This window comes from Protopterus annectens, chromosome 2.part0 (assembly GCF_019279795.1).
Source record: "Protopterus annectens isolate FY-2018-M chromosome 2.part0, PAN1.0, whole genome shotgun sequence".
NCBI classification, from domain to species: domain Eukaryota; kingdom Metazoa; phylum Chordata; order Ceratodontiformes; family Protopteridae; genus Protopterus; species Protopterus annectens.
This window is the reverse complement of record NC_056728.1, coordinates 443,982,652-444,009,544: the sequence shown is the minus strand read 5'-3', so window position 1 is coordinate 444,009,544 and position 26,893 is coordinate 443,982,652. Positions and strand designations below refer to the sequence as shown.

The 26,893-nt window shown below is 41.8% G+C and overlaps 1 protein-coding gene across 3 annotated transcripts in view; it reads right to left on the bottom strand.

Moving 5' to 3' along the window:
• Positions 1-244: 244 nt before the first annotated feature.
• CEP78 (centrosomal protein 78) overlaps positions 245-26,893 on the bottom strand; it is a 1,514,071-nt gene continuing 1,487,422 nt past the window's right edge. For all 3 annotated transcript variants that reach the window (XM_044060872.1, XM_044060873.1, XM_044060875.1), the window contains one exon: positions 245-868. In XM_044060872.1, the coding sequence (XP_043916807.1) occupies positions 476-868 (393 nt within the window). In that variant the 3' untranslated portion in view covers positions 245-475. The remainder of the gene's footprint in view (positions 869-26,893) is intronic.

Below are 26,893 nucleotides of genomic sequence, written 5' to 3'. Positions count from 1 at the left end.
AATCTCTTAAAAGAAATCTGGACAAAGCCTAAAATAATGGGAGGACAAAGGCCTAAAAATAGGGATGGATTTTAAATATTGCTCTTATAAACTTAGAAAGCTGCTAGAATAACAGGATTTGTGTTAGCATGCATTTTATGAAGGATATGAAATCTGAAACTCAAATATACATCATTATTTGGTCATTATTTAATGCCTTCAGTCCTCCATGATTTGCCAGAAAACCACAGATGTTATGAGGAACAGACCAAATAAATCAGGCAAAGTTCTGGACATTCTGCACAAATCTGTACAGTTGAGAGGTATGTAACAGTTCGCAAAGTAGTAGCATTCATTACTTAGGTCAACTTTTACGCTAGACTCTGGTTTAAAAAATTATGAAAAATGTGCATTCCAATTATTAAATTACTTAAACAACTGCATTTGGTAATCTGTTATCAGTGTAAAAAAATTAAAAGGCAAAGTGAAAGCTGTTCTAGGACTGAACATCTTTAAGGTCTTTCTCCACTCTTGCTGCTCTTTTGCTTCTTGCATGAAGTGATGCATCAGAACTGCTACTATCGCTTGTCTTTTGATTAGGAATACTGGAACTGGGTAGTGATGGATGACTAGCTACAGTCTGATTACCAGATGGCCTATGAAATCCCTTGCTGTGTTTGTTAGACATGTTGTTTCTCTGAGATGAGGACGACCTGCTATTATCACTTGGTTCCCTGGCACCAGTGTTTATTTTAGTGTCCATTTCTTCTCTGTAGGTATGTAGGCTGGTAGATGGCTGTGCCTGTAGATCTTGGGGCTGTAAAACAGACTGTGAAAAATGTTTGCCCTGATCATCTGAAAAGGATGTAGCGCCATCTGTAGGAACAGGCTGAATGCAAAAAAGAAAAAAAAAAATTAAGTAATGATTCTTCTAACATAACAATTACCTCTTTCTTCATACATTATCCTTTCACCAAACTTACACTGACAGCAGAAATCTTTTAATACGCTTTTGCTGTATAGAAAATGTGGGTACAAAGATGACTTATGATCTTACTATTTATTTTATTTATGTATTTTATTTAACATTTGTTGACTGGGAAAATTTGATTACGACAGAGACTATTTTCAGCAGAAGTCTGGGGAGAAACGCTCCAGACGCATGTCTTTGGAATGTGGGAGGAAACCGGAGTACCCGGAGAAAACCCATGCGAATGCAGGGAGGACATGCAGACTCTGCACAGAAGACACCCCAGCTGAGAATCAAACCGGAGAACCTCTTGCTGTGAGGCAACAACATTAACTGCTGCACCACTGCACTAATATAATCGATCTCCCTTTGTATTTTCTCTTCTTGTACTTTCTAGTCACACTGTACCCAATGTGCGAATTAATGAATTAATTTCTAACAGGCAAGTGCTAGTGTAACCTAACTGTGGACAGCTGCTGGCATACAACAATTCTCCACTTCCAGTCAGATTTATCATGCTGTGTACTGTACTCATTTGGAACACCAACCACTGGCAGAATGACTGGTTTGTTGAAATGTTTGTGTTGTTGCAAAGTTTATCAAATGCAAAATAAGTGTAATTTTCATATGGCTGAGTTCCTTAAAATGAAAGTTGATCTTATCCTTGTGAAGTAGTTTAGTTTAGTTTGTGCAATTCTGGTCCTAGAGCATGTAATGAATGGGAGTGTGTGGAGGGCTACTTTGTATAACCATTATGTGTTAAATAGCTCTGTGTGGTGTATTCTGGGATATACACTATGGCAAGGTCGACATCTGTATTGACTAGCTTCTAGTGTTCTCAATGCTCCTAAGGAAAAAAAAAACTTGGACAAGAATATTACATGAGTTATTTAGAAGGGATCTTTTAAATATTATGGAGCTCTTGAGATCTACAGGACTGAATATTCATGTTTAAATGCTTAGAATTTCATTAATTTTTTTGAATATTCATAATTCTAAAACATTTTTATGAACTGTTGAAAATCTTGGGTTTCTTTGTGATATGTTTAACATTATGTCATGCACCGGTGGTTTTCAGTTTCAGTAAACGTATACTCATTCACCTGCATTGCAGACGCAATAAAATATTAGCAAAGGATTTTTTTTCAGTGAAAACTATTAGGATGTAACAGAAAAAGGAAGAAAGGGGTTAAACTACTATTTTTCTGTACTCTAAATGTTTTGTTTGACAATGTGTATATGGTATGACAAGAAAGTTACTTAAAAAAAAAACACAAACAAGCACATTTTGCTACCGTCTATAAAATGCAACATTACAACCAATTACTGCAAAAGAACTGCTACACAATACTGGAAGCAACCTAAGTTAGGACATAGCACTGCCAAATGTAATGCCTGTTCATTTTTTCTAGGTGATTTCTGCCCCAATGCCTGCTGACCATCAAGTTTCACCTCTATCAGACAGTACCCTTTTGTTTCTCCACTCCAAGGATTTCACCCAGAGCCACCAAGTTGCTTTGTGCTGTCGCCTGCAGCAGTGATGGGAGCATTTTGATAGTTTAACCTCATCCCATGTGTATGTGTGTGTGTGTGTGTGTGTGTGTGTGTGTGTGTGCGCGTGTGCGTGTGTGTGTGCGTGCACGCACACGCGTGTGGAGGAATGGATGCAAAATGTATCATTACAATGGCCCACAATGGTCTACCCTTGCAAGTACATGCTTCTGCATACAAACTATGAAAGCTTTTGTTTATTAGTGGCTTGGTGAGCCTAATGTCCACCCCCAGGCCATCCTTCTGTTTTGCCAACCATCATCTGTGGGATGCACTGCTTCTCCATCCTCCCCAGGATGGCTGTCTCTGCCAGGGTCATCAAGTGTCTGAGCAGGTAGTCAAGCTCTGGTCTCATGGTTTGTAGTCGGGGCTTTATGGCTTTGCAGATTTTTAACAATTTTGGGTCAAAATGTTCAAATTATTAAATCTGCAGTGTATGGTTTATGCATGAACTTGGTTAGTTTGCAAATGTGAAGAACTTCTGTGAAATAATAAGAATAAAACACAAGCAAGGTGGTACTGCAATATACTTGCATGTTCATTATGAGAAAATGCGTATTTGTGAGAGTGTCTATGTATGCATGTACACACACACACACACACACACACACACACACACACACACGCGCACACACACACACACACGCACACACGCACACACACATGCACACGGCACACACACACGCACACGGCACACACACACACACACACACAGACACACACACACACACACAGTTTTTAAGGCTGGAAATAGCCAGCAAACATTAGAAAGGAGACCACCTGCATCAGAGTTCAAGTGTATACAGTTGTAGGACTGAATAAAGAAAAAATTGAAAAGAAAGTACAAGTTTGTTTGTGTCTTTCGGCTTTTCCCGGTTAGTTGTCGCCACAGCAGAACTCCGGTCCGCTAATGATTGGCAGTAGAGTTTTACGTGCTGGCTTGCCGGGCCTAACGCACAACCTTCAGTGAAGGAACGCCCATTCACGCATGTCGCCACAGAGAAGACGCTCTAACTGAGAGTCGAACGGGCAACGTCTAACTGTGAGGTGACAACGCTACCGCAGCACCACCACTGCAGTCTTGAAAAGAAAGTACAAGTCTAAGTGCAGAAATTTTATGGGGAAATTACAGTATTAACCTGAAAAAAATACAGATGCAAAGTCCTTGTGGGAAGCAGCAAAAGGAAGACAAAGTACACCAGTGCTGTGCTAATAACCTCATCTGCCTAGTTCTCCTCAGGCAAAGTACCACATGTACAGCTGCATAACTGCTTATCAGCTTCAGATATTTATTTACCTGGCAGATTTTAGAATTATTTAGGCAATAAAAAAGGAGATCTGGGGGATTTAGTATCTTCAAATCATCCAATCAAGATAGAAAGTACAGTTTTGTACACTTACCATAAATGTAGATGTTCGAGTGTATTCACTGTTGCAGTCATCACATTTGGGTTATCTGCTTGCAGTAGCCCTCAGTCGACCTGATTATCAAAGTCTTGGGTCCTGTGTCGGTTGCGGTCTAATCTTCCATGACGTCAGGTAGTCAGGGGTATAAAGCATGCAGCCGACGCCATTACATCAATTTTTCTTGCCCCAGATGTCAGGTGCCCCCATAATGGGAAGCAATTATATATACAAGGTTACACCTCCAACAAAATAGCAAATATACCCAAAAATCTTTAAGCATAGTAAACAAGAATAGAGGTATAGCCAAAAGAAGTCAGGGGGCTGGAAGGAGGGTAACCAGGACTGCAACAATGAATACACTCGAACATCTACATTTATGGTAAGTGTACACAACTGTACTATGTTCTTCGTGTTTCACTGTTGCAGTCATCACATTTGGGTAGATTCCGAAAGCTAAGGACGGGAGGAGGAAATTAGATAGCATTAGGACCAGCTATTAGGCCCTATAAGACTGCAGTGGCAAAGCCAGCTCTGGATTTACAGAAAATTGGTAAACGGTAATGCTTGGTGAAAGTATGTACAGAACTCCAGGTAGCAGCTTCTAGGATGTCCCTGGTAGGGACACCTCTGAGAAAGGCTGTGCAGGTAGATGCAGCCCTGGTTGAATGTGGTCTTATCCCCTGTGGGGTAGGTTTTCCATGGTGCTTAAAACAGAAATGAATGCAATGGTCTATCCATTTAGAAATGGTTTATTTTGAAATGGCCTTCCCCTCTGCCCCTGCAGCAAATGCAACCAGCAGCTGTTCAGATTTCCTGAGAAGTTTAGTCCTGTAAAAGTAAAATCTAACAAACTGGATACGCTCCAAAACCAACAGGTTGTTCTATAATGCGAAAACACTCAATCCATAAATCCAGAACTTATAAACTTTTTATTTAAGCACAATACGCAGGCTTTTCATCAGAAACACTCCAACTTCATCAGAAATGGAAAAACAGCGTCTCTCTCAAACAGTTAACTTAAATACAAAAATTTTTGAAAAGATCACATGGTCATTGAATTGTATCTGACTAAATACAGACACACCGGTGGGAAATTTCACCAGGGATAAAGGTGAATTCATTTTGGCGAGCACATACAATCTACCACTGCACCCATCTCTAAATGTATTTGAACAGATATGCGAGTTGGACATACGGCATGTTCTTAGCCAACCCTTATTTAAACGAACATATAAGTACAATATTAGTAAAGAAGATAGGTTTCTATTAGATTCTTTAACCAACTCTACAGTGAGGGTAATGCAGCCAGATAAGGGTGGAGGTCTGGTAGTTATGAATGAGACTGATTATGTCAGGAGGATGGAAGATATTCTTTCCTCTGAGACATACAAAGAGGTATCAAGGAATGAATTAAATACAAGTAATTCAAGGGTGTCTTCCTACTTCAGTGACATGTTTGTTAACAGATCTATAGATTTAGATTTAATGAATTTTATATCTCCACCAACCTACAGAATTCCAATTATTTTTGTATCACCCAAGATTCACAAAAACCCACTGGATCCACCTATGCGCCCATTGGTAAGTGCCAGGGGCAGCATTACTTATGCGAGCGCCAAAGTAGTAGATACCATACTGAAGAAATATGTGGCCAGTGAGCCCCAAATTTCCAAGGATTCTTGGTCCTTTCTATCTAGGATCAATCAAACTACTTAAGGTGAGGATGGTCACTTTTTAACAGTCGATGTGAAGGACTTATATTCTTCCATTACTCACTCAGTAGCTTTAGACTGGATTCCAGTCATGTTGACTTTAAAAAAGGCCCCAGCTAAAGACATCCAACTGGTAAGTGAATTGTTAGACATTATTCTGTCTTATAATTTCATGTCCTTCAATAATAGATTTTTTCTACAGTTGATAGGTGTGCCGATGGGCTCCTCATGTGGAGCCATTGTGGCCAATCTGGTCATGGCCTACTGGGAGAAAGAGTACATCTTATCTAATCCCCTATTCGTGGACACGGTACTGTTATATACACTGTTCCTAGATGACATTTGTATCATCTTGAAATGCAATGAAGGGACTGCTACCTTACTGTTAGATTTGTTTAATTCTTCTACAAATTTCCTACAGTTTACCCACAGTTTTGCTCTAGACTGGGTAGCATACTTGGATGTGGATCTTATGAAGGACAAAGAGAAAAAATGCTTTGTAGCCAAGATCTACAGGAAGGAATCCTTCTTCAATAGCTATGTCCATTTTAACAGCTGTCATCCATTTTCTCAAAAGAGATCAATTATTAAAGGCCAACTCGTTAGAGCTGCCCAAATGGTGTCAAGAGACTGTGACTTTATAGAAGAATGTGCCTTTATGGCAGGTCTCTTCTTAAATAGGGGTTACCCGGGAGACCTTATCAACGGTCTCTTGCAGGAGGTTCATAATAAGAGAGCCACTGGTGTATATGTACCAATTCTAAACCAAAATACTATAGTGCAAGGTAACCTTGAAGTGATGATGGATGAAGTCACCTCAATGTCCAAAAGCTTCATACTAACATAGAGTATTGGTTGAATCACCAAGAATAGTGTTTAAGAGAGGTTTGAACCTCAAAAGTATCTTGGAGAAAAAAACAAAGGTACCTAGCACCAGGGATGGAATGTTCAAGTGCAATATGTGCCGCTACTGTTCCTATATAAAGACAGGGTCTAGATATTAAATTAGGGACTCTGTATACTGTATAATGGGTAGATTCAATTGTTCTAGCATACAAGTGGTGTATTTGGCCCAGTGTTTATGTTGTCCAGCTTTCTACGTCGGGAAGACTGACAGAAAATTTCAAGAACGCATATATGAACATCTATATGCTATTAGGAAAGGCAAGATGGATAACGCCTTGGCCAAGCATATAGTAGAGAACCTCAACCACAACTTTTTGTTCTGTATTATTGATCAGGTGAAGTCTGATGTCAGGGGAGGGTCCACTTCTCTTCATTTGGAGAGTAAAGAGTTGTCATGGCAACTTAGTTTAGATGCCTGTCATGCCCCTGGCATAAACGGCAGGTTGTCCATAGCTTGCCTATTAAAACTTAAGAGGCTAAGCAGATAAATTACTGTTGGTATTTATATGATCCTTTTTTCAGCTAATACAGTTTTTCTTGTTCAATATGACACTTGACTGTTTAATATGTCAATACATGATTCCGCAAAATTTATTTGTCCAAAATTATTGATAGCTATTTTATGAAGAAGCCCCGTTTGTCAGGGATTGTCATCATAGTTTTTGTTTTCATTTGGTCATTAGTAACACTTAGGGTTAGTTGTAACCCTCTTTTTCTTCCAAGTTTACCTGTTTTTCAAGGTCTGATTAGTTGTTACTGTTATGCATGTGATATGTTCTCAATAGCGTACAATACTAAAGGTTAGACTGTTTAATATGTCAATACATGATTCCACATAATTTATTTGTCCAAAATTATTGATAGCTATTTTATGAAGAAGTCCCTTTTGTTAGGGTTTGTCATCATAGTTTATGTTTTCATTTGGTCCTTAGTAACATTTAGGGTTAGTAGTAACCCTTTTTATCATTATTATTTTTTATTGTACATCTAGGGTGTATCCATATTGGGACAGCAAGAGTTTTTTGTGATTTATTTTTCCAAATAGGTGCTACATGGGTCGTCAGCTGTTGTTAGTTTTAGATCTACTCAGTATTATTTAGCAAAAGCACCGTATTCATAGGGGTTAAATGTTGCGGTATGTACTTTTGTAAACATTCACCGATACATTGTGTTCCTTTGTTTTTGCATCATACAGGAATTCTTCCTTTTAAAACATTTTTTTACAACATTTTAATCGTTAGATTGTATTTCATTTTTTAGTATGTTTATCAAGTTTTTGAAGATTACACAATCTAGTATTTGTGGGTGTGTTGGTATTTAGTCCGATACAATTCAATGACCATGTGATCCTTTCAAACATTTTTGTATTTAAGGTAACTGAGAGAGATGCTGTTTTTCCGTTTCTGATGAAGTTGGAGTGTTTCCAATGAAAAGCCTGCGTATTGTGCTTAAATAAAAAGTTTACAAGTTTATAAGTTCTGGATTTACGGATTGAGTGTTTTCGCATTATAGAAAAACCCATTGGTTTTGGAGCGTATCCAGTTTGTTCTTTCCACAGTTTTTTTCTTTTATCGAGTTTGGTTCACATCTAAGGAGTGCAGTATATGCTCCCCTTTGTTCTGGGGATTAGAAAAGAAGGTTGGCAAATGAATGGACTGATTAAGAGCCACACTGGATACCACCTTGGTCATGAAGGAGGGATTGGTCCTGAGGGACACCCTGTTCCCATGAAAGATGATGAAAGGCTCCACTGCCATAAGGGCCTGTAATTCAGACATCCTTCTTGCTGAAGTGATGGCTAAAAGGAAGGTTGTTTTTCAAGAAAGGAATTTCAGCTCTGCATTTGTAGCTGGCTCAAAAGGAGGTAGAGTGAGTTTTTCCAATACAAAGCTAAGGTCCCAGGCTGGAGTTGGGACTCTCCTGGGTGGTCTTAAGTTTTTGTCCCCTCTGAGGAACTGCTTGAGCAGTGGATGAGAGAACAGCGGTGGTTCTGTGTTGTAATGAGCCAAAATGGCTGAGGCATGAATTTTGGAGGAGGAAAAGGAAAGGCCCTTGTAGAGCATCTCAGTTAAATATTGAAAAATCTGAGGTAAATTGGGCGAGGCTGTGCCCATCCCTTGAGTTTGGTTCCAGGAACAGAATCTTTTCCAGTTTTCAGCATAAGATTTTTTAGTACTAGGCCTCCTTGCCTCCAGAATGACATCCAACACTTGCTTACTAAGGGATGGTAACGAAGGGATCAGGTAATTAGCCAGGTTGCCAGGTTCAGTGTTTGAAGCTGAGGTTGCAGAATCTGGCCCTCCTGCTAGGACAGCAGGGTAGGGGTCTGAGGCAGGTGCCATGGTGCCAGCAGTGACACACTGCGCAAGAGGGGGTACCAGCGTTGGCGTGGCCAGTCTGGTGCAATCAGTATCGTCTTTGGTTTGTCCTGTTGGATCGTTAGTAGTACCTTGGAGAGGAGAGGCAGGGAAGGAAAGGCATAAACTGATAGGTTTTTCCAGGTGAAGGACAGGGCATCCACTTTCCAAGCTTGTTTGTGGGGAGTCCTTGTGCAGAATTTGTCCAACTGGTGGTTCTGGGGGGAAGCAAACCGTTCTATCTCTGGGCTCCCCCATTTGTTTCTCAACATGTTGAATATCTTTGGTTCCAGTTTCCACTCGTGTGGGTCCATGAGATTTCTGCTTAGTTCGTCTGCCAGTGTATTTAGCTTTCCTGGCAGGAATTGAGCTTGTAGGTGCACTTGGTAGCCCAAGGCTGTGTTCTACAGAGCCATGGCTAGTCTGCAGAGAGGATATGAGTGGGTTCCCCCCTGCCTGTTTATGTATCACATAACAGTGGTGTTGTCCGTCTTTACCATTAATTGTCCTGGAAGAATGCGGTCCTTGAAGGCTGTCAGAGCATTCTGTACAGCTAACATTTCTTTTTGATTGATATGCAGGTGCATTTGACTTGGGTTCCATTTGCCCTGAATGCACTCCCCTGCCAAGTGAGCCCCCCATGCATAGTCTGATGCATCTGTTGTTAGGGTTTGGGCGGCAGGGGGTAGATTGAATGGAAGTCCCTTGTTTTGGTGGCAGGCCTTTGCCCACCAAAGGAACTCTATCTGTAGGCAAGGTATGATCGGAATCATTGCTTCTAGATCCTGAGAATGTTGACACCATAGGCTTTTTAGATACCATTGTAGTTTTCTCATATGCAGTCTTGCATATGGAATTAGGAGAATGCAGGAGGCCATGAGCCCCACGGCTTGCAGTATTTGCCTTGCAGATAGCAGGGTCTTAGTGGCCAGTAGTTTGAAGTAGGCTGTCAAATGAACTTGTTTCTCTGGTGTGAGGAAAGCTATCTGGGAAGTTGTGTTCAAGCTTGCTCCGAGGAATACAATTTGTTGGCAGGGTACAAGATGTGATTTCTTTTCGTTTATGGTGTACCCCAGAGAAGTTAGCAATTTTTGTACAAACACCAGATGATTCAATAGTATGTCCTGGCTTTCTGCCTGAATTAGACAATCATCCAGGTATGGGTATATTTGAATATTTCTTTGCCTGCAAAATGCAATGACTGGAGCTAGGCACTTTGTGAATACCCTGGGCGCAGTAGATAAGCCAAAGGGCAGTGCAGAGAACTGATAGTGCATGAAGCCTGCTTTGAAGCATAGGTATCTTCTGCAAGATTCCCTGATTGGGATGTGCAGGTAGACTTCCTTTAAATGCGGTGTTGCCAACCAGGCATCCTTGCCTAGCATAGGAAGCAACTGGTGAAGAGTTAGCATCTTGAATTTTGGGATCACCAAAAATGTGTTTAGTATAGAGAGGTCCAGGATAGGACGCCAGGAGTTGTCTGTTCTGGGCACCAGGAATAGTCTTGAGTAGAAACATTGTCCCCATTCCTCTTCTGGGACAGTTTGAATAGCCCTGATACTTAAGAGGGAGAGAACTTGCTTTTGAGCCTCTGCCCACTGATATGGGGGTAGATCTGGCCAACCGTTTGGGGTTGGTAAGGTGTGAAAGTGAAATCTGTATCCTTGGTAAACTATATATTTAAAACCCATTTCTCCTGGGTAATGAGTTCCCAATTTTTTGCCTGCAGGCAATCTTTCCCCCTAAAGGAGCAGTCAGTTGAGTAGGGCTTGGAAGTTTTAAAGTTAAGTCATTGAGACAGTTTACCATAGGGGGGAGTCTTACTACTCTCTGTTTTGGGAGTAGGAGATCCCCATTGCTTAGTCCTGTGCGTACCTTGGGACTGAAGCCTGGGTGTTCTGCTGGTTCTGGGTTTGGACTGAGAAGGCCTGGAAGAGGCAAGAAAGGACCAATTCTTAGAGGGCCAATGCCTACTAAATCTGTGAGACTGTACTTGCAGGAAATCTTTAACAGTTTGCATAGATTTAGCTTTTTCCTCCATCTTTTTAAGTACTTCTTCTGCTTTGTTGCCAAACAGGCGGTCCTGGTATAAGGGAGCATCCAGCAATTTAGCTTTAACATGATCTGGCAAAGATTGCTCCTTAACCCAAGCATGCCTTCTAAGTACAAACCCAGTGACAGCAGCCCTGCAAGATGCCTCTAGTGAATCAAAACCACACTGCAAAGTATGTTTACCAACTTATTCAGCAGAATGCATTAAATCCTGTAAATCTTTATTTTCAGCACAGTCAGGAATCAACATCATTTTCTGTTTAAGCAATCCAATAATATGCTGCTGATACTTTAACATATAAAACTGGCAGTTTAAGGCACTAATGGCTAAGGTTGCAGAAGTGTATACCTTCTTACCCCATCTATCCAGTGCCCTGGAATCTCTATCAGAGGGGGTAGGATTTTTGGCAGTAGTAGCCTTAACGCCCTTGGGTCCCTGTGAAATGGTCTCTGGGTCTGCAGTAGGATTTTTAAAAAGGAACTTGTGAGAGTCAGGAACCCTGTAATATCTATCTGGTTTCCTGGGAGCAAGAGGTAAAGAGTCAGGGGCCAAGCTAGATTCTGAAAAAACATCATCAACAATGTCCAGTACAGGGGGGATAGCTAAAGGCCTGTGTTGGGGCAGCAGTAAGAAATCCCTAAGCCTCTTTTTAGAGTCAGAGTTATCCTGGTTCCCAGCAAAAATGCTCCCTAAGAGTATGCAAAGTTTCACCAAAAGAGAAATCCTCTGGAGGGGAAGCAGAGGGAATAGAGTCCTCTGCATCAGAATCCTCATAGGTAGATAAGGGTAACTCCTGGTCATCAGAGGAAACAGAAATTTCAGAATCCTGATCAGAAGAATCATAAGCAAACTCAGTCCTATGCCTCTTAGAGGGGAAGATTGGCTTCCCCAGATTAAAGTAATAAGGTCTTCAGCCATTCTTATCATTTGTTTTTTAGGAATGGAGGCCTGACCATCCAGTCTGGTTGTCGGTTTTCTAGGCATGCATCCAGTTTTAGGCCTTGAAGAAGAAGATGGCATTGGTTTAATATGCAAGTCAGTAGGCCTGAATACACCCTCAGAAGCCGGTGCCTGCACAGCGGTACCGGACCCATCCAAGGTAGAGACATCCGCAGGTTCCACAGTTGAAGCATCTCGCAGCATACCGGACTCCGAATGGGTCTCAGTAGAGGCCTGCGAATCTGAAGTAGCGGGTATCAGGGGCTGCAAAAGCGCCTCACTGAGTACCGGCAAACTGGCGACTAGCTTAGGAGAAGTGTCGTCGGCAGCTTTGGAGCTTTGCGGTCTGTCTCTATCTTTATCTTTGCATTTTTTTGGAATGTCGGTAGTCGGGTGGCTTACCGAAGCCATATCTGGGTAATTGAACTGAGTACCAAAAAATTTAGTAGCGTAAATATACCAACAATGAATAATTCATTGCTTAAATAAGGCACAAAACCGACAGCGAGGTACGTCGTGGTCAGGGCCTAGGCAAGGAATACCGTACGAATATAAATCTTTATGAGGTATTTGCTTTCCACAAGAAATACAATTGACTTTTACTGACATTGGTTTAGAGCAAGAAAAAGTTTCCCCAACGGGGTACTTAGCTTAGTTGAAGACTTCGGTCCTGAAACTCGAAAACGAAAATTTCAGGAGTCGTCCGACTGGCACTTGCGAACTGCTTCTGCTTCAGGCACCGCATGGCAAGAAAGACTGATGTAATGGCGTCGACTGCATGCTTTATACACCTATCTGACGTCATGGAAGATGAGACAGCAACTGACGCAAGACCCAAGACTTTGATAATCAAGCCGACTGAGGGCTACTGCAAGCAGATAACCCAAATGTGATGACTGAAACAGTGAAGCAACAAAGAGCATCACAAAAGTACAGAAATACTCCACCATGGGAATATTCAGATGATAACCACAAAAGACAGGATAAATAATGAAAGAACACGTTAAACCACATGTAAAGTACAGTTGTGTAAGTAAAACTTAGCGTAACAGTAGATGTTTGAATGATCACTGCTACAGTAGCCTTAGCTATATGGGTTATATCTTGCCAGCTTCCAAAGATTCAGGGCACCTTCCATATGCAGAAACTGTCAAGCAGCTCAAACTGAGAAGACTAAAAGACAAGTTTGGATGTGAAGCCCTTCAAAGCTTTCTTGCTAGCAAATGGAGGGAGGTGAGTACTGAAAGGACAATGCTAAGAACAACAAAAAATGAATGTCCAATCCCTGGCATAAAAAGCACACCAAAAAGAACTATTTGGTGGCCACAAGCTAAAGAAATGGCCGAGTCGGATGCTTGGGCCAGATCCGAACCAAAGAGTTGAGGAAAGAATGAAAATTGACATCAGATGATTTAGTTCTGTCAAGATACTATCACAGTTGTCTGTGTACATCAAAGGTTTAGAGAGGCATAAAAGGAGGATTTGTTTTCTATGGAAAATGAGATAGAGTTGACTCACCGTGAGAGCTTTAAGTTCAGATACCCTACTTGCAGAGGTCAGAACAATCAGTAAAACTTTTCCATGTCAAGAACAAAGTCAGACAGATTAGCTGGTTCAACTGCAGCAAGCATTAGCTTCTGTAACACAACGTTAAATTCAGTTTTCTTGTAGGCCTCATGCAAAACCCCTTTCAACAGCATTTTGACATGACACTGCATTGAAAGAGGAGAATCTATAGAAAGACGTGCTGAAATAGCTAGTAAATGAACCTTGACAAAATAATAAGAAAGGCCATAGGATAGTAACTCACACAAATATTGTAGAACCAGAGAACAACTAGCTCTGAATAGGTGTTGGTTATGTTGTAGGCACCAACTAGAAAACCTTTTCCATTTGCTAATATATGATTTCCTGGTGGCAGGCTTTCTTGTCTCCATTAGTACCTGCTGCAAATCCTAGTAAACAGGTGTCTAAAAGGAATAAAGACCCTATCATACAGGCAGCCAAATGCAGTTGATTGATGTTGGGGGTGTATCAAACACCCTTATTCTTGTGGGAGTAGATCCAGTCTGTGAGGAAGCTTCTGGTAATTGCCCCTGGTGATTTCCAAAAGAAGGGAGAAATACATTTGCCTGGGCCAGAAGGGAGTCACCACAATAATCTTTAGTAGTATCATGGATATTAGGAGAAAGGAATAAAAGAAAAGCATACAGGAACATGCCTGTCCAAGGAAAAGAAAAGAAAGGGCATCTGTCTTCCATACCTTCTTTCATGGAATCCTGGAATCTTGTCAGTTAATTGTTCAGACAGGAGGCAAAGAGGTCTACTTCAGGAACTCCCCACAGACGGATCAAATCTGGGAAGGCCCCCTGATCTAGATTCCATTTGTGAGGGTCTGCCCTGCTCCTGCTCATCTTGTCTTCCAAACAATTTTGTTCTGACAGAATGTAGGATGCCTGTAGAGTGTGATTGTGCTGGGAACCTATATTCTAAGCTAACGTGGCTAGAATACACAGGGGGATATGACCTGATCCCCCTTGCTTTTGGCTGTTCCACATGACTGGGGTCCCGGTGACCAAAGATGATTCACAGAGTTGAGTGCTTAGATCAGAGAAAGCATCTCCTTGATATTTATGTGGTTGACTCTGTCCTTGATGTCCCCCCTCCCCACCCAGCACTTTTATCCTTCTTGAAGCTGCTGCCAAAGCAAAGTCCAAAGTGTCTGTGGTGACTGATTGCTTTGGAGCAGGGAAAGAGAAGGGAGACCTGGATTTAAGAATATCTGCTGTCTCCACCAAAAATGCTCTCTTCTAACAAAATTCAACACTGAGATTTGAAAAGGGTGTTGATCCTGGAATAAAAGACTTCAGATACCATTGTATCTTCCTCATGCAGAATCTTGCCAGGGGTATCATGACAATAATAGATGCCATAATACCCAAAATCCTGATGTATTCCCTAACAAAGAGTGACATCTGAGCAGAAAACTTTAGAAATAGAGCTAAGATAAAGATCTATTTTTTCTTGGGGAAGATGGTGTCTAGTTGACATCTCAGGAATGCAATCTTGTGTGAAGGAGTCAAGAAAGACTTTTGCATGTTCTCTTGGAATCCTAGATCATGTAAGAGATCTCTCACCCAAGATACAGAGATTCCTGACACTTTGAAAAAGACTCTGCAAAGATAAGCTAGTCATCTAAATATGGAAAAATGTGGATATCCTGTAGCCTGCAATGAGCTATAACTGGAGCTAGACACTTTGTGAACACTCTTGGTGCAGGTGATAGTCCAAAGGGTAACGGAGACAAAGTACAGTTGTGTGAGAGCTTACCATAACTGTACATGTCCCTCTCTTCCCTGTTACAGTATTCCTTACATTAGGGATCTCCTGTTATAGATAGACCTACATCTGGCCAGTATACCCAGAGCGTACATCAAATGTATGCTCACTGCACAAGACGTAGGGCATAAAGGTGCCATATGGATGTCCTTACTCAAAATTAGTGAAGCCCCAGAAGGAACAGATGTTCTTAGGGATAAGGAGAAACATGCATCCAGAAAGAAAGAAAAAAGAAAGGAGCCCCTTGGCCTGGAGGAAGGGAAGAAACAAGCCTAGAGTAGAGGGGGTAGGATGGAGGTAATGAATACTGCAACAGTGAAAAGAAGAACATCTACTGTTATGGTAAGATCTTACACAACTGTATTATGTCCTTCCATATCACTTTTGCAGTATTCCCTATGTTATGGAGAGTACAAAAGCTCAAGAGGAAACTTGGGAAGAGGACGGAACAGAAGAGCTCTCCAGAAACCCATGAAAGATAGCCCTGGAAAAGCCAGCCCTGGCCCAGGAAATAACATCCAGCTTGTAATGCTTAGTGAAAGTATGAACAGAGGACCAAGCAGCAGCCTCAAGAATGGAATAGGTTTCCAGTCCCTTGAAAAAAAGCACCAGAGGAGGCAATAGCCCTGACAGAATGAGCATTTACCAAGGAGGAAAGACATTTACCATAAAAAGAATAACAACAAGAAATGGCCTTCGAAATCCAGGAAGAGCTGTTTTACTTAGAAACAAGTAAACCCAAAGTCCTGGGATGAAAGGAAACAAAAAGCTGCTCAGATTTGCAAATAACTTTGGTTTTATCCAAACAATATCTGAGGTGTCTATGCAAATACAAGGTGTGAAGAATCTTCTCATTGAAGGCAAATGAACAAACTGATTAAGGGACAAATCACTGATCACCTTGGGCATAAAAAAGGATTAGTACGAACAGACACCCTGTCTCTTTGAAAAAGTTAAGAAAGGAAGAGCAGCCATGGGCTTGAAGCTCAGACACCCTCTTGGCCGAAGTGAGAGAGAAAAGAAGGACAGTCTTCCAAGTACAATATTATAAGGAAGCTGAAGCAGTATTCTCAAATGGAGCCACAGACAATTTTTCAAGAAAAAAATTGTGGTTGCAGGAAGGCAGAATAGGCTTTCTGGGAGGTGTAATGTGAAAGACACCTTTACAAAATTGCTTGACCTCGAATATAGAGGACAAAGGAGGAGTCAGGGGTAGACAAGCAGAAATTGCTGATAGCTGAGCTTTCAAAGATCAATATGCCAACCCAGCGTGAAGCAGATCACACAAAAAAGAAAGAACCAGAGGAACATCCGCAGATAGGGGATCCTGATGGCGAGAGGGGCACCAGACAGAAAATCTCTTCCATTTGGATAAATATGATTTCCTGGTAGTGGGTTTCCTGGCCTCTTGCAGAACCTGAAGCACGTCCTCAGAAAAAAGCTCCTAAAAGCGATCAAACCTTATCACCCACAGTGTCAGTTGAAGAGTGAACAAGTGAGGATGAATAAGAGATGCCTTGTCTTGCGTGAGTAGAGCCACCCATGATGTTACTTGTGGTGATTCTCCCTGGCCAAGTCAGAAAGAAGGGTGAACCAATGCTGTCTTTGCTAGAAGGGATTCAATAACTAGATTTTGGGAGAGTCCTCCTTGATTTTTTGATGATACTTTCTCCATATTTATTTTTTTTCTTTCATCACTTGTTGATACTGGTACAATAATGCTGTTTAATTTATCTCCATGTTTACCACTCTGAATTCATCTGGCAACCAACTAAATTCCTGCTTTTATGTATATATATTCTGTATGTGTTATTGCAATCAAACCAAGTAAATTCCTGACTTATGTATATATTCTGCATATATTACTGTAACCACTATGTGCAACACTGTTTCTACTTCTTTTCTGCATCTGTGTTCTTGCTGGAGCTTTTCTCCCTGGGCCTCCAATGAAAATGGGCTCTTTTAGGCCCAGTGGACTTTCCCGGTAAACAAATGCAATAAATAAATAAATAAATTTTTGTGCAAGACTCTTGGAAGCAGAGGAAGGGAAGGTGTACAGAAACACTCACTTCCAAGGAAAAGACAAGGTGTCCACTTTCCAAGCCAGAGGACATACAACTCTGAAACAGAATAAAGGAAGCTGTATGTTCAGAAGGGAGGCAAAAAGGTCTACCTGAGGAATACCCCACCAATGTACAATGTCCAGGAACACATCTCTGTGAAGCATCCACTTGTAATCTTGTGTGCTGGACTTGCTCAAACGGGTTGCCACTAGATTGTGCTCTGAGAGAATGTAGACAGTCTGAAGAGTCACCTGATGCTGGACAGCTAGATCTCAGACCTGAAGAGCTAGCCTGCAAACAAGGTAAGACCTGGCACCCCCTTGCTTGTTGACACACCAAATCACTGTGGTGTTGTCTGTGAAAACCATGAGAGGCCCTGGAATAAAGAGAGAATGAAAGGCCTGAAAATCTAGCAAAGCCCCCCCATCTCTTTGATACTGACATGGTCCTACCTTTGACGAAGAGGCCAGAGACACTGAACCTTGACAAAGCCGAAAGAAGTCCCCCATCCGCTGTCTGAGGCATCTGTGAAGAACTCTTGTGCTGGGACTGGAGGTTGGAAAGGGAACCCCGGGTTGAGAGAAAGCTGATGAATTCACCACTGAAGCTCAAGCTTTAGACAATGAAGAAAAGGGACTGAGAAGTCCGGGGGGGGGGGGTGTAAAAGTTGAAGCCACACTGACTTGAAATACCACTGTAGCTTTCTCACATGGGGCCTGGCTAGAGAAAGCATGAGAAAGGTGGAAGCCACGAATCTCAGAACCCTGAGAAAGTTCCTGGACATTGCTTACTCCAGAGGAAGAAGAGAATGTAAAAAGGCAATAAGAGACAGGGCCTTGTTGGCAAGCATTGATGCCAGCATGTGGATGGTCTTGATCCTGCAACCAAGGAAAACATGATCCTGAAAAGGAGTCAAAACTGATTTTATAAAGTTTATGGTGAACCCCTGATTTTGCAGTAGGAAAATAGTAAACTAGAGATCTTGAAGCAGAGCATCGGGGGGAAGGGAGCTTGAATGAGCAGATTATCCAGATAAGGAACAATCTGAACTCTTCTCATCCTGCAAAAGGCAATAACAGGAGTGATGCATTTGGTGAATACCCTTGGGGCAGTAGAGAGAACAAATGGCAAAACAGAGAACTGAAAATGCATGGAAGAAACAGAGAAATGTAAACATTTTCAGAAAAGGGGATGTGTAGGGATATGAAAGTAGACATCCTTGAGATCCAGAGAAACCAAAAAAGCCTGGTGAAGAAGAAGGAGGAGAGGAAATAAGGTTTGTAGAGACAACATCCAAAAGTGTTGAGCTGGGAAAGGTCCAGGATTGGGCTCCAAGTGCCCTCCTTCCTGGGGACCAGAAATATTCTGGAACAAACACCCCTATCTACTTGGCCTGGGAGTGCTTTTTGAATGGTGTACTGGACCAGAAGAGCTTGAAGTATCTCTGGGGGGGGGGACTTCCTGAGGAGGCTGTGGGATGCCCAAAAAGGGAGAAAGGGATTTTCAAACCATGAAATATCCTTGGCAGACAATGGACAACACCCAAATCACTGTTGTGGTTCTCAACCATTTTGGAAGGGACAGGGAAAGATGGAGGGATAAAAGAACCTGGCCAAGGGAAAGGGGCAGAAAATAGTCAAATAGAACCTGATTTGTCCTAAAAGGTAGATTTCTAGGAAGTAGGAGTCTGAGTAGACTTAGGTGTAGGCACACGTGTAGATCCCTTTTTACCCTTGGGTAGAGGACGAGACTACCTGTGAACAAAAGTAGATTTGGAAAGGTAATTTCTTTGAAACTTTGGAATAGGAGAAACCTAAATATGTTTCAACTCCAGCAAGGCTTTGCACTTATCCTGGAGAGACTTAAAAAGATCAGCAGCAGCAGCAATAAAAACAGTTTTATTACCCAAAGGAGCATCCAAAAACTGTGCCTTAATGTCATCAGGCAAAGCCTGAAGACAACACCATGAGTAATGCCTCATAACAGAACCAAATGCAGGAGCACTGAAAGGAGCAGCAGCTGCATCATAGCTGCACTTAATAGAGTGGGGGAAACTTGAGAGGTGAAACTCAACAAGGAAAGGGCAGAAGCCTTCCCCACAGAGTCAGAAAGAGCCAAAATTACTTGAGAACCTGGAGAAAGGAGGGTCAAAACATACCTGGTCATATGAGTCTGGTAGTTAATAGCCCTAAAAGATAAGGTGGCAGCAGTATACATGTTCTTGCCCAGCCTCTCCAGGGCCCTACTATCCTTGTCAGAAGGTGGCAACTTAGTGGAGGGTAACAACATGGAGGGCTTATCAGAAAAGACAGACACTACAGAAGGGTCAGCAGAAGGGCATTTGTACAAAAATTTACATTAATCAAGCACCTTGTAAAATCTGTCAGGTTTCTTGGGAGCCAGTGCACAAGAGTCAGGAGCCATGGAAGGTGCTGAAAAGGTAGCCAGGAAGGCATCCAGAACTGACAGAACAGCAGAAGGCTTGGGAGACTCCATCTGGAGGAGCTCATAATATCTCTTCTGGGTGTCAGAAATCTGAGAGCAATCCCACTTAAAGAATTCCATCACTTGGGAAATAGTATCCCCCAAAGAAGAGGTATTCTAAAGGGGAGTCAAGACTACATGAATCCTTTTCCTTTGAACCACTGACCAACTGAGAAGGGATTTGAGAAGAGTAGGCTAAAGACTCTTTCCCCAAATCTTGATCCTCATCAGAGGAATCCAGCTCACTAGGTCTAATAAGAGGAGTGGAAGACCATGAAGGGGTAGCACAGGCACCCCCAGAGGAGGCTTTAATGTCATTAAAGCATTAAACAACCCCAGAGTAAAATCCTGCCATTCACATTGTAGATCCTTAACTGCAGGGGAATGTACTTTGTATTCCATTTCTTTTTCTGCAGAAGGTCCACACAAAACAGCCTGGGAGGGTTGGACCCTTGGCAACATTAAATAAGCATAACAGGGATCTAGTCTATCACCAAGATCTGCAGAATCCCCCCTCAGATATAATCAGCCAAGGTTCCCCCTCAAAGTCTGGAGCAGACATTTGTAAAGTCTCAGAGGACATGCAAGAAAATCAGGTACATGCCAGCCTTTGACAGGGTCATGGCAGAGGAATCCAAAGCAACCACCGGAGAATCCTCCGGGCTTTCACTAGCCTCAAGAGAGATGTCTGGGGGAGGCTGGATAGCAGCTGGATCAGACCTAAGTTTCTTGGGCTTCTTCTTGGCCAATGGCTGACCCTCAGGATGGGAAGACTCCATCACAGCACCTTCAGCCAACAGCTTAAGATGTTGGTTTTCAAGGTAAATAGATAAGGAGGAAAGATGAATACAGAGGGTCTTGGGAACAAAAGCCTGGTAGACAGAACACTGCTTATAGTCGTGGGAAGCACACAGACAGAACAGACACTGGTCGTGATGATCTTTATGGGGAATTTGTCTCCCACACTGTCACTTTCTCTTTCTGGATGACATGAAACCCACCAATACTAAATAAAAAAGAAGACAGGGAGAAACCCCAATGGGACACTTATCTGAAAGACAACTTGGCAACCAGCACAAAAGAAAGGCATTCAGACCAATGATTCAATTATGGCATTCGGACTGGTGGGAAAGAAGTTCTGAGTATGGACGTCCATATGTCCCCTTTATGCCCTACGCCTTGTGTGAGAAACATACATGTGGCATACATCTATAAGTACTAAAAGGCTTTGGTATACTGACCAGACATTGGGCTATCCTTGGCAGGAGATGCCTAATATAAGGAATACTACAACAGTAGTATGGAAGGACATCTGATAATGTGATGCAGACACACAAAACTTTAAGAAAAGTCTGAAGTCTGGCTGAATAGGGATGTGATAAGCATCTAAGTCTAGTGTTCACAGGAAACTTAATTTGGGGACTATCACAAACAGGTTTAGGAAAGAAAGATACAGGAATGGTCTCCAAGAATTTTATTTATTTGGCACTATGGACATCCTTGAATAAAATCTATTGCCCACCTGGGAAGGATGAACTAGTTCTATTACTCTTTGGGACAGCATGTGATGAAGAACAGGTGGGAATAAAGGCTCTGATCTGCAGGATGAGGAATGACCACCTGGAAAAGATAATTTTCCTCTCACTACCATCTGTAACACTGATGAATGATTTTCAGAACATATCTGTCTGAAACTATCTGTTGTCAAAGACAAAAAATGGAGTTTCTGACTTTGTGGAAGGAAAAAGGTGGGAAGGGTTTACAAGGTTTCTTGAATACTTATTAAGACTTGTTGGACTGTCCTTGGTTTTGAGAGGTTTGAGACTTCTTTTGGGAACCCTGTTGTCATTTAGTATGTTTACCTGTATTTTGTTGAGATTGCTTATTCTGTTTTTGCCATAACTGGATGAGGAGATAGAAAATCCCTTAGGAAAATTGGAAAAAGGGAATGAAAATCTTAAGAGATTCTCTGTATTAGCTTGCCCCTTTCATCACACTTTTTGATCATCTCTACAGCAGAGGGGCCAAACACAATCTCTATCCAATGGAGAATTTAAAATCTTATTTTTAACATCATCTGGAAGGTTCTGAAAATGCAGCCATGCAAACCTCTTCAAAACAGTACCAATGGCCACAATCGTGGAAGAAGCATCAATGGAATCATGCACACACTGTTAACACTGAGTAGTGATCTGTGCAACATGAGAAACTAAGTTATTTAAAGGAAATTTGTTCTCAAAAGGAGAAACTGCAGATAAAACATTCTTCATACTTTCACAATTTGTCAGAACAAACTCACAAACTCTAGCATATGATCCTGACGATTCAAAATTCTGAAAATCAAATTTGGAGAAGTATACACTATTTTCCCATTCCTATTAATAATGTTTCCATCCTTAACAGAAAGAGTAGGACTGGAATTAACTAAGTTCTTAAGTAGTGGCATCAACTAAAGCAATAGCTGCCTGATCAGGTTTGGGAATAGTGTATAAAAATTTAAAAGACTGAGGAACTTTATACATCCTATTTGCTTTCCTAGGGGCTGCTGGCTATCAGGACAATTGCAGGCAGGCAGTAATTAACCAACTAACTAACACACACACACACACACACACACACACACACACACACACACACACACACACACACACACACACACACACACACAAACTAAAGCAGAGAGAAGAGGAGAAATAGGTGTAGGTTCTGGGAAATCCTTCTGGAACAACTCATAGTATTTTCTGAGGGAATGAGAAACTCCGGGGTTCTCCTACTGACAGCAAGGGCACATTCTAGCAATAGTCTCAAAAAAAGGGAATCCCCACAGACAGAATCAAAAACTGAGTTGTCCTCCGAGTGTGAATCAGAAATCTGAGAAAAAGCACTGTATCCATCCCGGCATCTCTCCTTAGGAAAAGAGGAATCCCTCTTTCTTTTACCAGAAACTACTTTTAAACCCTGAGCCAGACCCTGAAAACTTTTCCTAACAAAAGAAAACTGAGGAGTAGATATTTGTTTAGTTTTCTGTTTCTTTCTGACAAGAAAAATGGAGGCAACTATGTTACTAATGGCAGCAGCAGCTTCCTAGGTATGGGCTCAGAATTCTGACACAACAGGGAAACCTTCCCTGTTTTATATTGTTAGTAGGACAATTGTATATATTTATGTATGCATATACCCATACACAAGTACATGTTTACTATCAAAATGCAGAATGGTGCTTATGTGAAACTGGGATGGTCGAATGCGTCTTTTCCAGTTTCCGTAATGCCGTTCTGAAAAATGTTTGAATGCACATTAACAAATGGTATTGTACATTTGCTAATGCGCATTCAATGTTCTGATAACAGATCGCGCTACAGTGGGGATTAGGAAATTTACCCTTTTCCTCACTGTAGTGTTATTTTGGAGTTAAAATATATATATGCAGGGGGTGTGGTGGGTGCAGTTGGGGGCTTACCCCCTGCAAAAAAAAACGTTACTGGTAACAAGGGATTTCGACATTGGAGCTTCTGGTGTCACAATAACTACTCCTACTACCTGCTAATGTTTATCAAAACAAATATAGAATCCATGACGTTCATCGTACTGACCACTGCTGCAGTAAGCCTTTGCTATATGGGTTAGATCAGCCAGCCATCTTTCAAAGCTTCAGGGCTCCTTCCATGTGCCCAAACTGTCAGGCAGCTCAAGCTAAGCTGACTAAAAGAAAAATTTGGGAGTGAAGCCCTTCAGAACTTGCCTGTTGCCAAAGAATATGCCCCTCTTAGGCTTTTGAGGATCGACAGTTAGCTTGGGGTTTTCTTTGCTGGGCAGGTAAGTTCCCTTTGAGGAAAAAAAAAAACTTCTGTTTTCCTAATTTTATTGATGTCTTATTACTGCTCTCTTTAGGAAAGTTATTTTAAAGCTGGGAGTGTTGTGTTTTAATGGACCAGCTGAAGATTGTAACGTACTCTTAAATGGAAAACGTTTTTTCTGTCGGTTTAAAAGTGGAGTAAAGTAATTGTAAACATTTTTTCTATGAGAAATTGTGTTTCTTTTACTTATGTGGGGCTGACAAATTTCTTTGTACCGTGTTTTTCTGCCAAAAAGTAACTCATGGACTGGTAGAGCTTACCAGCAATTGCTGCTCGTCTTCCCATGGAACAGACTACCAGTACCACAGCTGGTCCTTCTTCCAGCCACAAAAAGAGTAAATTAAGCAAACATCACATTGCATCAGCTGGAGGTGGGTGACTCTGCTGTGGTGATTTCTTGCACCTCAGATCACTCCTCTTTTATCCAGCCAATATAGATTTGGGGGTTAGCCACGTCCTCTGTGGCTGTTGAGGTCCCTTTAGCGGGTAAGACAGAGCCACTCTTGTTGATCCTGGGGGAAGGAAGATAAATTCAAATCCCTGTAAAAATTAAATACAAAAAGCTGAGGTGAGTGTAGGGGCATCTCATGGTACTGGATGCTGGGCTGCAACCTCCTTCCAGATAGAGAGGAGAAAATAAATTTTGTTAACTTGAGAAAGTCAGCTGTTATATTAACATCAAAAATAGCAGTTGACTTATTTAGTTTGGGTGCTTGGCACTTGGCACATGGGAAATCTGAAAAAAAAAATGCCCGCATTCCCTTGTTGGTCTGTTTTGAAAACAGCCCAGCATTATTCAGGCATAAGGCTTCCCCACCAGTTGGCAAAGTTCTTGAAGATGTTAGAAACAAAAACTATGTACTCACCATAATGATGCAATGATGGTTCTGTGTTGTCCATTTTCATTCTTCCTTAATTAATGGGTTACTGATCCGGCCTTGGATCCAAGTTGGCTGCTTACATTAGACTTACGGATCCAGTTCTAGACCTTGTCCCTTTGCCCACAACACCCCACGATACTGATATACCTTAAATAGAGTTTGCTGATATTGATTATTATGGTAAGGTAAAGACATTATGAAAGGCCGTAGCCCAAACAGAAAATAGGCGGGTTCCCAAATGGACATCCCTTAAGTCATTAGAAAGAAAAGGAAGACTGAAAACTGACAAAAGAGATGCATTGTTATGGTAAGTAGATAACTTCTGTTTCTGAAGTCATTTTCATTCATTCCTCAACTGATGAGACAGAGTTGTCAGCTAGATGAAACTTGTGTGGAAGGATATTGTGGACTACAGCAGAACCAAATGCTGCCCTACTTCTGGAAAATGTGTCTTATTTGTAATGAGCAATAAAGGTATGAGCAGTGGACCATGTGGCAGCTGGACAAATCATCTATGGATGCTCTTGACCAGAAAGCAGATGAAGTAACTACATACCTCATGGAGTGTACTTTGGGGGGCTTAAAAACAAAGGACATACAACCAGTCAAACATTCAGCCAGGGTCACTTTAGACACTCCTCTACACAATTTGGTCTTGGAGAAGGAGAAAAATAATTGGTCAGTTTTCCTGAAGTTTTTGGTTCTTTGCAGATAAAATCTAAGCTGTCAATGTACGTCCAGAAGAAGCAGCATGCATTCTCCTTTGTTTGAAAAATTCAGAAAGAAAACAAGCAAATTGATGACCTGATTTAGGCTGGATTCAGAAGCCACCTTAAGTAAAAAAGATGGTTTTGTGTGTAATGAAACCCTATCCTTATGGAAGGTCAAGTATGAAGACCTCGCAGAGAGGGCTTAGAGTCTAGATACTCATCTAGCAGAAGTGATAACGCCAAGAAAAATTGTCTTACAGGACAAGAACTTAAGATCAGTCCTAGTTGAAGGTTCAAAAGAAGGTAAGGTAAGAGTTAATAGAATAGTCAAATCCCAAGGAGTTAAAGGATCTTTCACTGGGGGCCTGAGTGAAAAGGTACCCTTAAGGAAAGCCTTGCACAATTTCAAGGAAGCCAAAGAGGAATGATTCTCACCCAAGTGAAAATTTGAAACGGCCATTAATAGAATAATTCCTTCCGTTGTTAAAAATAGAAGCCACAAAGTTGAGAACTGCTGAAACTGGGGTGGAGAAAGGATTCAGGTGTCTTTGTAGGGCCCGTACTGAAATTGTTTTCCATTTATTCCATTTACTTTTATAAATGTTCCTGTTAGAAAGAATCTGAAAGGATAAATGAATATGTTGAACTGCAGAGGAAAGCCTGGACTGTCTAGCCATCTCTGGAACTGGAGAAACTATGCAGTCAATTGGTGGCCATTAATGCCCATCTGGACATGGATCTGGTATCCAACGTGGATACAGAAGCTGAGGCCAGTGTAAGGGGAACCAAACCTGATGAGGCCAAAATGGTGCAATGAGGAAGACTGTGCTGTTCAACTGCAATGCTATCTGTAGAAATGTGGGGATGAGGGGTAATGGGTGGTAAGTGTAAAGGAGACCAGGTGCCAATCGTGGACTAGAGAACCTTTCTGTGACTTCCCCTGTGGAGGAACCAGGCTCCCCACTTAAGTACCATGTTCAATAATAGCCTCACATCAGGCTCTGTGCCCACTGAATGGTGCACAGCAACAGTTATCCCACTCCACAAAGGTGGAGCCACCACTGATCCTGGGAACTATCGACCTATTAGCCCGACGAGCCTGGTCTGCAAGGCCATGGAACGTATCATCATGGAACTCATAAACAAAGACATTGGTAACCTCCAAACTTTGGATCCCACCCAGCTTGGGTTTGTGAAAGGCAGATCATGCCTCCTGAAACTGATCGACTTCTTTGAGGCAGTCACCAAAGCCGTAGATGAAGGCAAGGCCTATCTTGACCTCGCTAAGGCTTTCGACATCATCCCCCATTCTGGAATTATAGCTAAACTCACTAAACTAGGTATAAATCCCTACATCACAAGATGGGTTGCCAACTGGCTCAATGACAGAACCCACACTGTAAAAGTTGCAGACTCCAAATCTGACCTCAAAGCAGTGACAAGTGGAGTACCACAGGGTTCCATCCTGGGACCTCTCCTGTTTGGTATCTACTTCTCTGAAGTACAGGCTAACACAGCAGGCCTTTGGCTAACGAAGTTCGCAGATGACTGCAAACTAGGAGCCATAGTCAAGTCCTCAAATGATGTGGACATCCTACAGAAGGGCCTCGCTGAGACGGATGCCTGGTGTCAAACCATGGCCTCAAGCTCAATACCAAAAAGTGCAATGTCATCCCCTTTGGTAA